The sequence below is a fragment of the Schistocerca gregaria genome, chromosome 1 (genome assembly GCF_023897955.1).
Source record: "Schistocerca gregaria isolate iqSchGreg1 chromosome 1, iqSchGreg1.2, whole genome shotgun sequence".
Lineage (NCBI taxonomy): Eukaryota > Metazoa > Arthropoda > Insecta > Orthoptera > Acrididae > Schistocerca > Schistocerca gregaria.
The window spans coordinates 67,714,556-67,728,934 of NC_064920.1; the positions used below are offsets into that span (position 1 = coordinate 67,714,556).

At 37.4% G+C, this 14,379-nt stretch overlaps 1 protein-coding gene across 5 annotated transcripts in view; it reads left to right on the top strand.

Moving 5' to 3' along the window:
- Positions 1-1,468: 1,468 nt before the first annotated feature.
- Positions 1,469-14,379, top strand: part of LOC126330470 (serine-arginine protein 55-like) — a 36,756-nt gene continuing 23,845 nt past the window's right edge. The window contains exons 1-3 of one of the 5 annotated variants that reach the window (XM_049996392.1): positions 1,469-1,651; positions 2,338-2,461; positions 13,812-13,882. In XM_049996392.1, the coding sequence (XP_049852349.1) occupies positions 2,339-2,461; positions 13,812-13,882 (194 nt within the window). In that variant the 5' untranslated portion in view covers positions 1,469-1,651; position 2,338. Of the gene's footprint in view, positions 1,652-2,337; positions 2,630-13,811; positions 13,883-14,379 lie in introns of all 5 variants that reach the window. The other 4 variants (XM_049996380.1, XM_049996363.1, XM_049996417.1 and 1 more) reach the window with 4 other exon arrangements.

Sequence of the window (14,379 nt, forward strand, 5' to 3'; positions counted from 1 at the left end):
AGGCATCACTCTTCTAAATATTTTTTTGGGTTTGTAGAAATTTGAATGAAGAATGTTTTCACATTAGAAACTATGGGTTACAAACAGAAAAATCTGTAATTCCTATGATGAGGACGATGATGAAGTCCCATTCTCCATAACAGAGCATACAGGATGATGCAGGAGACTCACACCGCCATACTAGGCCAGGTCCTAGTGGAGGTGGGTTGTCATTGCCGTAATGGGGATGAATGATGTTGATGATGAAGACGGCACAATAATACCCAGTCATCTCGAGGCAGGTGAAAATCCCTGATCCCGCCGTGAATCGAACCCGAGACCCCGTGCTCGGGAAGCGAGAACACTACCGGGAGGCCACGAGCTGCAGACAATTCATGCGAGCATGCAGTTATTTGTTTTAAGTTATAGTTTCAAATTGTAATAATACCCCTTTGTTTGCAAAGTAAAACGTACAAATTACTCTATGAAACACAACTCGGCATTCTTTTGTATATAAGTAGTCATTATGGGAAGTTTGAATCGGAATAATGAGTGAATGATAAACTAATTCAGGAGAAAGCTAAGTAATGTCATCAGTATTAATTTCAGAAACTTACGATTGCCCAACATCTAAGTTGTATATTGGTCTGGCTGTGCTGTGTTAGGTCGTATGTATCTGATCTGTGAATAAGAGTTTCTGTATTTGATCTATATAAAACACAGATTATTCCAAATTCAAATACAAATCTCTCCATCTGATACACCTACTTATATAAACTTTTTTTTAGAAAGTTTTTCTTATGATTCTCTTTTTTGGAGCAGTGGGTTACATTTATTTTCAACTGATTTTTGAATTTCCCGCATTGAATGTATGTCATGTATAGTAAACGTTGTATAAAACCACACAAAGGCCGATCCTAAACTGAATTTTTCAAACGATGTCTTCCTGTTCTGAATGTCAAGTAACTGATCGTGTGAGAGGGGACTATTTTTTGTATGTGTTACATTCACTGCCCAACATCTTCTTTTACGTGTTTTCTTTTTTTTCTTTTGCAGTGACAAAATATAGTCATTCACTTTCAAAACCGCAAATGCATCAGCCGTCAGACATGATTAGGTTGGCTCAATACAAATTCAACTGAACATCCGCTGCAATATGTGGGGGTTGTCCTCGAACTATTCGCCAATGATGACACCAGCATTGGCACCAATGTATGAACGAAAGATGACGGTGAGTCGCCTGAAACTACGTACCGTTCCGTTGACGTTAAGTGTGAATCAGCCTTTATTTTCTTAAATCGACTTAAATTCTTAGATAACGTAAAAATATTAGGTCAGCATGTGTTTCTTCATAGTATCAGTTATCTTAACTACTTGGACTAAATTAACATCTGTCTAACCTGTAGAAATAAAAAGTAATGGTCAGATTGGGCAACCTTCGTACTCTCTTCCAGGCAAAGATAATCCACACTACCTGCCATGATATTAGTCGAATATCTTTAGAAGGATGCAAGAAAATTCCTTGCTTTCCGGCTCCTGGTAGAGGAAGCGTTGGTTTGTGTGGTGTGTTGGAAATAAATGTTTAAGCGTTGTAGTAGTTTCAGAAGCTTACACACTATACGTTTGTTGATTTCTTTACCAAGTATTTGAAGTCTGGAAGAGATCAGTTAATGTAAGTAAGGTCGCTTGTAGAGTATTATTTCAATTTGTGTGTGCAAGTGTTATCTCTGTGTAGAACTCTCATGGCTCCTGGTGGCCATTACACTGACCAATTTGTAAAAATAATGTTTTACCTATTGTGTACCTTCCTTACTTTGTACCAAGTTAATTCATGTAGTTTCTTACCTCAGACCATCAGTTATATTCAATATTATAGCAAAAGATTTTATCATATACTGTTAGCATTGGTAAACACCGGGCTTGCGCGGTGGGTTGTGCGTAAATACCCTACGTCATGCAAAATTTTGACCGGGATGTTCCATTGTTTATGATATGGTTTTGAAATTAAAAACGGAAAAAGTTTTCATTTTCTGAGATACTTTTCGGAATTGTTTGCACATGTTTAGCTTTTAGTATAATTTAGGTAACTAAACTTGATGCCTATTTTTTACAAGCTGTGTATGGAATTACAAGCAGTCAGTAATGGAAATCATAAATTTCGATATTCGGTATTAATGTGGTTATCATTAATTACATTCGCGGGTTTTTTGAGTGACGTATTTTATTTATTGTTTCCCCACTTCCTATCGTTCCTGCCACCTTGTAGCAGTTTTAAATAAGATTGTAATCAAATTAAGTGGCTGATGTAGGGATGATTTGAGGCTTATGATGTAATTGACTGCTTTTATTTCCTTTAAGAATGGGCACCAGAGTTTTCATTGGTGGCCTAACTTACCGGGTTCGAGAACGCGACCTTGAGAAGTTCTTCAGGAAATATGGTAGAATCAAGGAAGTCGCTATGAAGAATGGATTTGCCTTTGTCGTAAGTATAATTTGAATATGACTTCCTCTTGTCTATTGCAGCATGGTAGGCACAAGGGTGTATGTTGGATGCCTGCCGCATGGCGTAAGAGAGAGAGACCTTGAGCGCTTTTTCAGAGGTTATGGTCGAATACGTGATATACTTCTCAAGAATGGGTATGGCTTTTGTGTAAGTATTGTTTCCCATTTTACATTATTAATTTCGAGTGCATTAAAGTTGTTTTCGTGGGTACTGACTGAATATTGTCAACATCCAGTATCCTGCCATAAGCTGCTTGTATGTTGCTGTGAAAATTTACTAGTTATCTGGAGACTTTTTAAAATTATCCTACTAACACTGATAGGATTGATGCCTATGTTTACACAAACCCTTTGCACCAAGGAAAAACTAAAGAGCAACATTGTGATTAAAAATTGGTGCAAAGTTAGTCCTTGTCGTGATCAAAACTGTGTATTATGCAGTGGTTGAAACATTTGCCTGAGTTTTTCAGCAGCCTTGGAAACATTAAATCTTGCTGTGTATATGTTTTTAAAATAGATTCCAGTTGTATGTATCACATGCAAGAGTTTTCTTTCCAGTTGAAGTTCAAGCAAAAATTTCATATATAAATAGTGATTATATTGATAATGTTCACATATAATTGAATAATAATTGCATCACATAGCTTAGTAGCAAGTATTCAGAATTCTGTGGAACAATGTAGTTGCATAAATAGGACTAAATAGAAAAGAAAATCATTGCAATGAAACATCTTTCAAGATCTCAAACTAGTACTGCACTCACAAATCATAACTGTGCAGTGCGAAGTTTGTGAAAGATTCTATCAATATTATGATGAAGAAATTTTTTACTCACCTTATAGTGGAGATGTGACACAGACAGGCACAACAAAGAGACTGTCAAAAATAAAGCTTTTGGCCAGTAAGGCCAAAACACACACACACACACACACACACACACACACACACACAACCTATACCTATCTGCACACGCACTGTGGCAGTCTTTTAGTGGTGCCTATCTATGACTCAGCATCTGCGCTATATGGTGAGTAGCAACTTTCCTTTACTCAATATTGTTGCATTCCATGATGGATTTTCCTTTATGTGAAAGACTTTTATGTATAAATTTGCATAGATTCTTATGGTTTAATACAGACGTTACAAATTATTCATGTCATGGAAGGTGTAAAGATATGCAGTCGGTGAGTAGTTGATACACTGAGTTGTGAAAAGGTGTATAAACACAATCAAAATCTGTGCAATCTTAAGGATAGTGTATTGGCTCACATATTTTAGGGTGTGTTTGGCCTGATGCTGCAGACTGATTTGTAATTTAACTAGAGTTCTAGCTTTGGAAGGAATGTCAGTAATCCTATTTAAAATGATCCTTCCTGTTACATGCATCTTCTGGGGGTATGAAGCATGATGGAAATGCAGATTGGTCCCAATAGATGTTTTAAAATATCAGGAGTCTCAATTTAGTGGAATTTACTGGAAGTGTTCGGGATTATAAACCTCTCTGGGGAGGGGGCCTGAATTAGTGTTAGCCGTGGTGTTGCATAGGGAAAGGGAAGTAAGTTAATTGAATTGCTGTGTATGTTACTCAGAAAATGTATGTCCATTTACTGCCTCTCTCCATGTGCACAATCACTGATGCACAGGATTAAAAGCTTATACACAAAAATTATTGGAAAGAATGAATGTATGCATGTGCTTTCTCGTGTTCACACGTTGCCTCATTGTGCAAGCAGTCCGCTGTGTACCTATCCCTTGGGAGATCGTGATGGAAAGGTGACAAAAAAGAAAGAAACAAGGTGACTGGATAAAGTATGTAATTAACTGGTCTATAAGCAATATGTAGTGATAGAAAATTTGTTTGCAGGTTTAAGGTGACAATGATAATTTGGAATTTCAGCTTGGGAAAGCAGCAGTGGTAAGGTTGGAGTAACATTTTGTTAGCTAGTAACCGGCAACTTACATGCCAGTTTGAAATATTTATTTCACATTTCAGTAACTGTTCTCAAAACAAATATTTAACAGATACTTATTCTTTATGTGCAAATTAATCGGCTTCCAATACATCATTTGTATTTTATGCTTTGTGCAACTTAAGTCATAGATTATATGCAATTAGCATCCTTGAACTTGACAAATTTAAGAATGTTATGGGCTCCAGATTCCACTAGAATGAAGGTTGCATTTTCCAATTTTGTATTTGTTGCAGCAGCAATGTCATTTCAGTTTGTAGTAGTCAGTTGAGGAGCTATTAATACAATGTCTTTCCTTTTTCAAGTGTCAGGCTCCTCATTTATTTTGCTATGAAAGTTAATAGTGTGCATGTTTGTCTACAGGTTTCACATACGCTTTTCATAAACTTGTTGGTCCCTTTTCTGTTTTCCTGCTTAGACTTACTCTTCAAACGAACATGATCACACAAATCTTAATCTTCAGGAGTTGCATTCCATATGACTTCTAATTGTCTATAATCTTCTATCAATTTCAACAGGCTTTCCTTGACATCAGCAGACATTCTTGCACATAATTATCTTCAAGCATAAGCTCAACAAAATGCATGTGGCTGCCAGTTGCTTATAATTTGAACAATGTAAGACCTTGCCACTTACCACAGGAAGCAATGCGCAGTTAACATGGCATACACTTTGGGAAAATTACATTTGCACATATGCACATTAGTAACTGCACTGTCGGAAATGTTTCTGCAGAGTTAAATGGCAAACACGGCATCATGTGGGTGCACCTTAACAGCAACACCCAGCACATTCAGACCTTGTGAATGTTCATTGGTGTCTTTAGGGTTCTTGGGGTCTAAATATATTCATTGAATTATTGAGAGTGTGAAGGAATGTAACATGTGAGAAATTGTAATTTTCTCAAAAGCAAAGGTGAAAGGTTTGAAAGAAAGAGTACGAATTCGTGTTTCTAGATTGACATTGAAATTTCAGGCCTTCATTTAGTAATTCAGTGAAAGGTGTGTCCGTTTTTTTCCCTTGCAGAGTTTGTCATGACAGTAGAAAGTGAAACTTGCTCAAACCACAAAATTTTGGGAAAATCTTGTGAAGAAACTCACCATTTTGGATAGCTTGTTTGAAAGCAGTGAGTAGGTGAGACAGCAGGTGTTACGGAATTTAGCTTTTTATCTGATAAAATTTCCAAAGGTGAAACAGAAAGCATTGATACTTAACAATGAACTGATTGGTATAAGGGGGCCAGAATAAGAAAGTGATTGAGAGCAAAGAGCAGTTGAGTGTTGAAAGGGCAGATGTCAATTCGCGCATGTGCACCAGTGCAGTATGACCACAGAATATTCTGTGGGACAGTTGCAGTAGTAATAGCTGTGCAGTTCCGTACTACCTACCTTCTTATGCTGTCATTTAACATGTGTTATTGATTTTGCTTTTAAGGATTATAACATTTGTCGCTTAAGGTATATGCTCTTTGTATATAAAAGGATACACTGTTCATGTTACTGTATATACCAACAAAAATGACAGGTCACACACTCTTACAAAATCAGAATGATTGACATTTAGGTGAAATTCCTTACTAAAAGGGTGCTGAGATATATGTGAATGTTTCGTGTAAATACAGCAGTGCACAAATTTACAGCACGTTCAATTGCTTAAGTCTTACCAGTAACTCCAGCATGCATGTAGTATGTCATACTTGTTCAGAGGGCTATTCCTTAATGAGAAGATGAGATTTATTGTGAAAATGAGGGAGACATCATTCAAACATAAACACAAAAATAATATGAATTATGGCAAAGAGTTAATGCTATGTAGTTAAGTCATTTTCTTCTTTGACACTTGTTACGTGTGCTCTGTTCTGTGGAAGGGTGACTAGAATTGCACAGGGGTATAATTATATTTTCGATATTACTTTATGCACTCACTTTACAATGCACCTTTAACAACTGTTCCTATATGGTTACAGGTTGTGCCGTTTCTGACATCTGTATAAATGCTTCCTCTAACAGTTCTTGAATTCCTGCCACAGTGAAGATTTTGGTATTTGTTGCCATTTAATGTTAGATTTGCACGAAAATAATGTAGATGGTGTTGAAGTAGCAGTCACATGGTGGAAGCTTATGAAACCTATGATCATGTTCTTTATCCACCTTGTCCACAACACTTCTAAACTGTGGCTTATTTTTTCCTCTGTTTCCGTGAGCTCAGTGTTTCATAAATTGTTCAGAACTTTTACATTGCGGTGTTTTAACCATTTAACAATTTCGGCTCTTTCATTACTATGGCTGGAGTTTCAATCTTCAGTAATTAATTGCTATGGAGTACATCCATTATAATGACAGATAGCCAGTATGTTTCCCAGCAGTTGCACCATAAACCATGTCAGAAAACTATCATGGGTCATCATTCCACTGTGGTCACTTTCCTTGATTTATAGAGGAGGCAGATAGACATGAAACCAGGTAAAGCTTGTGTGTTCAGGACAATGTATAATCTATTCACTATAATTTTCTCCACAGTATTTTTTGCTTGTAAACTTAGAAGGCAGTGGTCTTCAATATCTTCAAAAGTGTCTGCAGTCCTTCAGAGTACCTCCATTAGAGGTAGCAGTCGCATTGTTGCCTCTTCCTCTCAAAATACATGTGTACCAAGTGCACAAACTCATGTATCTGACTATGCAAAACAACAGATGATCACTGAATTTCTGTTCTGCAACCACACTTCACTACACGCTTTAGCTGCAAGCTGCTGCCATTCTGTAGTGCGAGAGAAACACGTTGGACTGTGAAACAAAGCACCCAGTGAAATGTGTAACTACTGTTTATGTTGCTGTCTGCAATTGGACATAGTAGTGCTAGTAGAGAGGGATTTGACAGTGGGACAGAAGGCGCAACAGTGTGTGTTTTCTGATTGTCTGTTGCTGTGGTAGCAGTGCTGTAAACAGCTAGATGTCAATCAGGTTGTTATTCTGATCCAGGTATACTGTTAACAGTGGAGTTCCACCACAGGGTTCAGTTGAAAGCATTTAAAGTGTTCTACTAAAATACCATTGTGTTTTATAGCTACAATGTATTTAATTTCACTTCAGTGTTCAAATACCAGTGTAATGAAAAATCTCGCATTTCCACTTGATATAAATCAGCACATTAAGTGTGTGAGTATAATATTGTTACATGACATCGGGTTTATTTAAGTGTTGATGGTGTGGTATTAAGTCTATATTGCCTGCTAGGGGATTATTAATCAGCTGTCCTCACCATATGGAAAGCTGACCAAGAATTGAAGTGTGTTTGTTCAGAATAATATTCAGTATGAAACTGCAGCCCTCCAGAATAGTGCACCCACCAAACATTTTTAAGCAGCTTGGAGAAGGGCATCAAAGAATAGTACAATGATAGATCCTTCCATGCACATTGACATTCTGCAAGCCACTGTATAGTGTGGGGCAGAGGGTACTCTGTTAATAACTGTACACATGGCCATCATCACAGTTTTGTCCCTGGAATGTAGATCTTATTTCCATTTCCCCGTGGTAAAAAGATAGATATGAAGTGAATGGTCACAATTTCTGCAAAAGCTACTAAAATATAAGTGAACATAGTGCTTGTAGTAAATAAAGGTATCAAGCCTCCATTCGAAGCTGGTGTACAGTAGTAGTACCGTAGTTTAACAGGAAGACTGTTTCATATTGGCCAACAAGGGGGAGGGTGGCAAGCCTGTGTATAAGCTTAACATCCTAAGTTTGAAATATAATGACCAGTGAGTCAGATATGTATTTGAGAAATTAATGTTACTTTACTAGTCAAAGCCTTTTCAAGTACTTTTGAGTAAGTGTGTGTGTGTGTGTGTGTGTTTTACTTTATTTTAATTTTTTCAGTTGTAATATGTTATGCAATTTGTAGCCTTTGTGAAAGTAAAATTGAGTCCTAATTGTATGTTGTTTCATTATGTTTAGTGTAACACTTGAGTTGGTAATATTTCAGTGGTGATTAGTGAATGACAGTTACATGAATTTTCATTATGCTGTATAGCTCTTAAACGTAACACAATGCAGTTGTGCTTTAATGTTATTGCTATGTGACTTGACTTAATTTTTAACCATAGAGTTAAATTTTCAGGCTTGACTTTTTTGGATACAAATGTCACCTTGTACATAATGTTCATAGCCAGTACTATTTGGACCTTTGTGTGGCTCTTAACTTGCACACTGAAATGTTGTATAGTGAAAGAGAAATCATAACCTGAAATATCCTACATTTATGGGCATTTTTCTATTTGTCTTTCACATTATAAAGTACTATACTGTACATTTACATGATAAAAATTTTAAAAAATGGAAATAAAAATCAGAACTATTATGCTCCAGGACACATTTTGTCCTGGGTAAGTACTACCTGTGACAGCAATACAAATTGTCTTACTTTAATTTGACATCTTTGGTATACAGTAACTAAAGTAACTCAGTCAGAAAACTGCTGTTTCTTCATGTATTAGCTTTATTTACTGTCTCCATTTGTTTAGTCATACACTCAAATATATTCAGGATGTGGAATTAAATCAGATATTTTTCGGTGAATGGTGTTTCCAACTATTTCCGCCCAAATTTACTCCTTACTTGATGGTCTCAATTCACTCTTCTTAAGTTGTTTTTTGTGACATATCAAAGCTCTTGACGTGGCACAGTCCACTTTTCTTGCAAAACTCTGTGCTTGTTGATTTGTTCAAAGTATTGCATGTGCTAATAAGTGCACATTAGCCCTTAATCCATTTTTCTTGAGGTCAGTGAAGAAGATTGGCAGAAACTTCCCAACCATCTAGCTATTGTACGTCATAGTGTTGGCTTGCTCAGGATGAATCACCCTGACCAACCTTTGAATGTCACTGTCCATTAATGCACAGCTTTTGTCAGACAGGTAGATGTCCCAGTCCATGATGCCTGATGCAAACTACTGCCATAAGCTACATTGTAATAGAGTGCATTTATACTTTGACCAGAGGGCAGCAGCTATAGCAAGTGAAGCTCATCTCTCTCTCTCTCTCTCTCTCTCTCTCTCTCTCTCTCTCTCTCTACCAATTCTATACCAGGCACTTCCTTGTGGGTTTATAGAATACTCCCATTTGGTCCTATTAATTTTTTATTTTCTTAAATTGTTGAACAAACTATCTCTTGTTGCCAAATTGTACTTACGGATCAAGAAAACGGTTTAATTATTTGAAACAGAGGGATATACTGACATGCAGTTTGTGTTGGTGATCGAAGATACCTAACATTTCAGTGTTAGGGTGTTCAGATTCGGAATGTGTTGCATAAGGATGGACTAAGATACTATGCAGATTGACAGAATTTTACTTTTAGGGATGAAGACAGGACTTCAGGTGGTGTCTCCTTCATTTCACAGTGTAATAAAATATTCAAAGCAGTGGTGAAGGATATAGTGATATAGTTTTTTCAATACCTTTGTTGTTGTGGGTCATAAACTAGAGTTCTTACTTGTGTGTGGGAAGCCACGAGATAGGATTAAGGGATGCTGTGGACATTTTGCAGGTGTTTGTGTGGCCTTGAATATAGATATTTGTGATCTTCATTGGCACAACATTTTTAAAAATACTTCTTAAGTCCATGATTACACAGTCACTATTTTTACACAATGTAGTGAATCAATTTTGTGAAGAGATGATTTAAGTTATGAATATGAGGAAAATGCTTTTCAGACTATCACCAGAAGAGACCTTTTGTAGATTTTTGTCATTGTTCCTATTAAAAAGTTTGAGTGGGGCTTGTCAGCACAAATGACTGTACAATATGGCACAGATAAAAGTAGCCGGTTTAAGTATGAAGGAAATGAAGTGAAATTACAAAAGGAATCAGTTTCAGTATTGCATGTGTATTTGTTTCACAGACATTTGCTCTTAAATGTGCCTACAAAAAAAAAAAAAATATGTTAGATCTAATGAACATGGTGAAGACTTTGTGGACTCGTTCCAGGGATACTTCATTGATGTGGCATGTTGTCTTGGTGAAAGAAGCCGTGTTGTCTTTCATATTCAGTGAGTTGAGCACACTGTATCAAAAATTTCCATGCACGGAATTGTGTTGGGGTAGTGTAAAAGAAAATATCGGTCCAACGATCCACGTTCGTGGTACACTGCACCAAATGCTGCTGTTTTCATTATGGAATTGTATCTGACATCCATTGTTAGGATTCTCCATTACACAGTGCCTAATGTTTTGCGAATTCACTTGACTGAAAAGATGACTTTCACTTGTGATGTAATGGGATGGGTCTAACGAACCATTGTTGATGTTATTCAGAAGCTATGTGCAGTAATCTACATGTTTCTGTCGTCATCCCGTAATTGCCGGCACTACCCTGACATGATATTAAAAAAAACTTTTAAATATTTGCTTGCAACTACTCCTACTTAGATGCTGCTTTTGAGCCAGCTTATATGGAGACTCCTTTGTGCTCTTTAGACTTCTGTGGGCTCTGAATTTGTTTGGCCAATGTCTGCAATAAGTTCTGGGATGCAAACTGAAGGAATTCCTTGTTTCACATTTTGCGCAGATCCATGGGTGTTCAAATTTTTGTACAGGCTGTGTTGTTCTCTTTGCTGGTAGTCTTCTACAGGGAAAATTTCTCGGGTTCCCTTAATCAAACCTATTTTCACATATGCATCCACAGTTTAAATTCTTCTACTGAGAAAGTTATTTCTCTTGCAGACTGCAAAGAGAAACATTTCACTTCACTGATGAAATAAACTGAAATGATTATAGAAGAATGCTGAAAGTCTATTGTTGCTAAAACTGTCCATTGTGGTAGTGTTTACTTCAGAAGTGAAAAGTAGTGTTCACATATAGTTTGAAGGAAAGACAAAATCAGCAGCAATCGGGTGTCAAAAGAATTCAGTGGCGACAGTTGGAAATTTGTGCCATGCGAGTACTCAAACCTGGATCTCTCACTTAACATGAGTAGTTGTCTGAACTGCCTTGGCCATCAGGGCATGCTTCATGTCCAATCCAAATTTTCAACTTGCTACACGCTAGTAGTATGTCCATTCACTTACCTGCTAGCAGAGAGTACTGTAGTTTAGCAAGATGCTTGGACCCTGTTTTGCATCCGTGTTGAAATTCCCGAGGCTGTCATGCCCACAGATCCACAGTACAACCTCACATTTTCATTACCAGAGTTAGTTTTCCCTCTGTTTAAAACATTTTTCCTTGCTCTCATCAAATTTCCTATGTTCACAATGTTAATTTGCACCCAATTTATAATTTTTCTAAGTGCATGCTTTAATGAATAAAAAATGTTTGTGGAGAAAAAAGCTGACGTACTTAACACAAAATGATGCTGGCACATTGTTCACTGTCACGTAGTTGCATGGTTAAGTTTCTTCTTAAGTCCAAACAATTTGTGCTTCATCTCCTGCCCCTGCCAAGTTCTACTTGCCATGGTGGCAAACCCTACTGTGCATGTGCTTGGCCTCCTCTAGCATTACTTAGCGCATTTGAGTACTCACTTTGCTGTGTTGCCCAGATGTTTTTGGTTTAAGCACCGTGTCAGTAATATTTACTGCTTAAAAATTATCTTTCATGCATTTTCGACAAATTTTTAAAGTCCCTTGGAAAGTGCGTGCATGCGCACTAGAAATTTTGTGGTCCAACATGACATGAAACTAAAACAGCATAGCATGGTCTGTGACCAATGTAAGCCCACTGAAAGCTAAAAAAATGCAGATTTAACATTAATTTTTTAAAAGAAAATTGCATTCTGTGAACTTGTAAATCAAGTAGAGTAGGATATGCTGATGGACTGCTTAACCCTGTTGCATGATAAAGGTGTAGCTACTTGTAGACTGATCAGTCAGAACATTGACCACCTGCATAGTAGCTGGTATATCCACCTTTTGCACAGATAACAGCAGTGGTCGTTGAGGCATGGAAGCAGTGAGGCCATGGTAGGTCGCTGGAGGGAGTTGGCACACACAAACCATATAATTCCATGAGCTCTGACGCCACATTCAATTGCATCCCAGATATGTTTGATTGGGTTCCAATCTAGCAAATTGGGAGGGCTAGCACATTAATTGGAAGTCAACACTGTGTTTATCAAACCACTCCTGACCGTGACATAGTGCATTATCTTCTTGAAAAATGGTACTGCCATTAGGAAACATAATAGTCATGAAGGGGTGTATGTGGTTTGCAACCAGTGTGAGATACTCCATGATTGTCATGGTGTGTTGCTCGAGCTACCAACTTGTCTCCATCCTGCAGCACAGGTGTCAAGGAGCTGTTTCCCTTAAGACAACTGATTCATGCCCTAGACCATGTGTGCCAAACATCCAGTACTGATGATCATGCCCATTTGTCATAGTTGCAGATGTGGTATGTATAGGTCATTGGCTGTAAAGGCCCTTCATTAGGATGTTCAGTGCACTGTGTTCATACACTTGCACTCTGCCAAGCATCAAAGTCTGAGGTTAGTTCCACCAAAATTCGCCACCTGTCATGTTTTACTAGCCTGCCCAGCCTATGACATCAGGCATGTAATGAAGGGTGGCTGCCCAACCCTCCATCTGGACTAATTTCACCTTGTGTTCAAGATACCACAGCACTTCTTGAACACCATACGGGTCTTGCAGTTTCCGAAATGTTCTGCAGTCTGCGGTGAGATTCAGTTCGTCCGCCTTTCTTATTCAACAGACAGTACGCTCAGTGATACTATGTGCACCATGCATGTGTCTCACTAGGTGACGTTACCACCTGGATGGATCATGTTGGTGGTGATTATGTTCTAGCTAATCAGTGTGATGTTGCTGGTGATTAGTGTAATTTTGATAGTACGTAACATTTTTCTCTCTGACCAAATTATGTGCAATTCCAGAAGTAAGACAGGGCTTGCAATGACAGGTCTTGCAATTAGTTAACATTTTCCAAATGCTGACACATTATTTGTTGCATTTATATTCTGCATTTTTGTGTAATTTCTAGAATGAAGTGTGGCTTTTAGTATTTACTTTATAGACTTGCTCTTGTGAAATACTGTGTATGAAATCACTACAATTTTAATCTTCGGAAGATTGATAAAAGAAATTGGTTGCTGAATAGCATATCCCAATCAAGTCGTTGTTACTGCTTGTGTTCACTGATTTTAAGAAAGAAAAGTGCTTGTTGTTTTGAGTCTGTCTTAGTGATCTACTTCCATTCATGTGAGAATGAGAGGTAGATGCTGAACCTCCAGGATATAATATGCAAAATGTCACGCAGTACAGCATTAAAAGAATTTGTTGCATATCTATTGTTGATAAAGCCCTTTTAATGAATGTAACAACTCATAAGTCTTGTTTGTTTGTTTCTAGGAATTTGATGATTATAGAGATGCAGATGATGCTGTGTATGAACTCAATGGAAAAGAGCTACTTGGAGAGAGGTAAATATTCCCAAAAATTACCTAGGACTCATCCATTTTTATTTTTACTTAATACACCATCCATGAAATGAATGGCTTAATACTGTTACGGAACATATTTTGGTTCGGCAAAGTTCATTGAATAACTGTACTATCCATACTTAATACTTGCAGAATGTAAACAGAAATAAATGATAGGTTTGCTGGACTGTTTTGGATGCATGGTGCACACAAATTTTGAAGTGAAGAAATGCTGGTGAACTAGATATGAACTGTGATGATTTGCTTCTGTGACATTCCCACTCCCCTCCCCCAGTAATAGAATATGACCGTTCCATAAACATTGAAAAATTTCTGGGCTCATATTCGATATGTGGAAAAGTAATTTTTTCTCCACATAAATTTTGGTAAGAGAGTTTACAGCAGCTACTTTTCTTTTTTTTCCCCTCTGTTAGTAAGTGGATAATTTTCTAAGTCCTTAAGAAAGCTACACATTCAGTTTAGCTGCACAGTTTCCA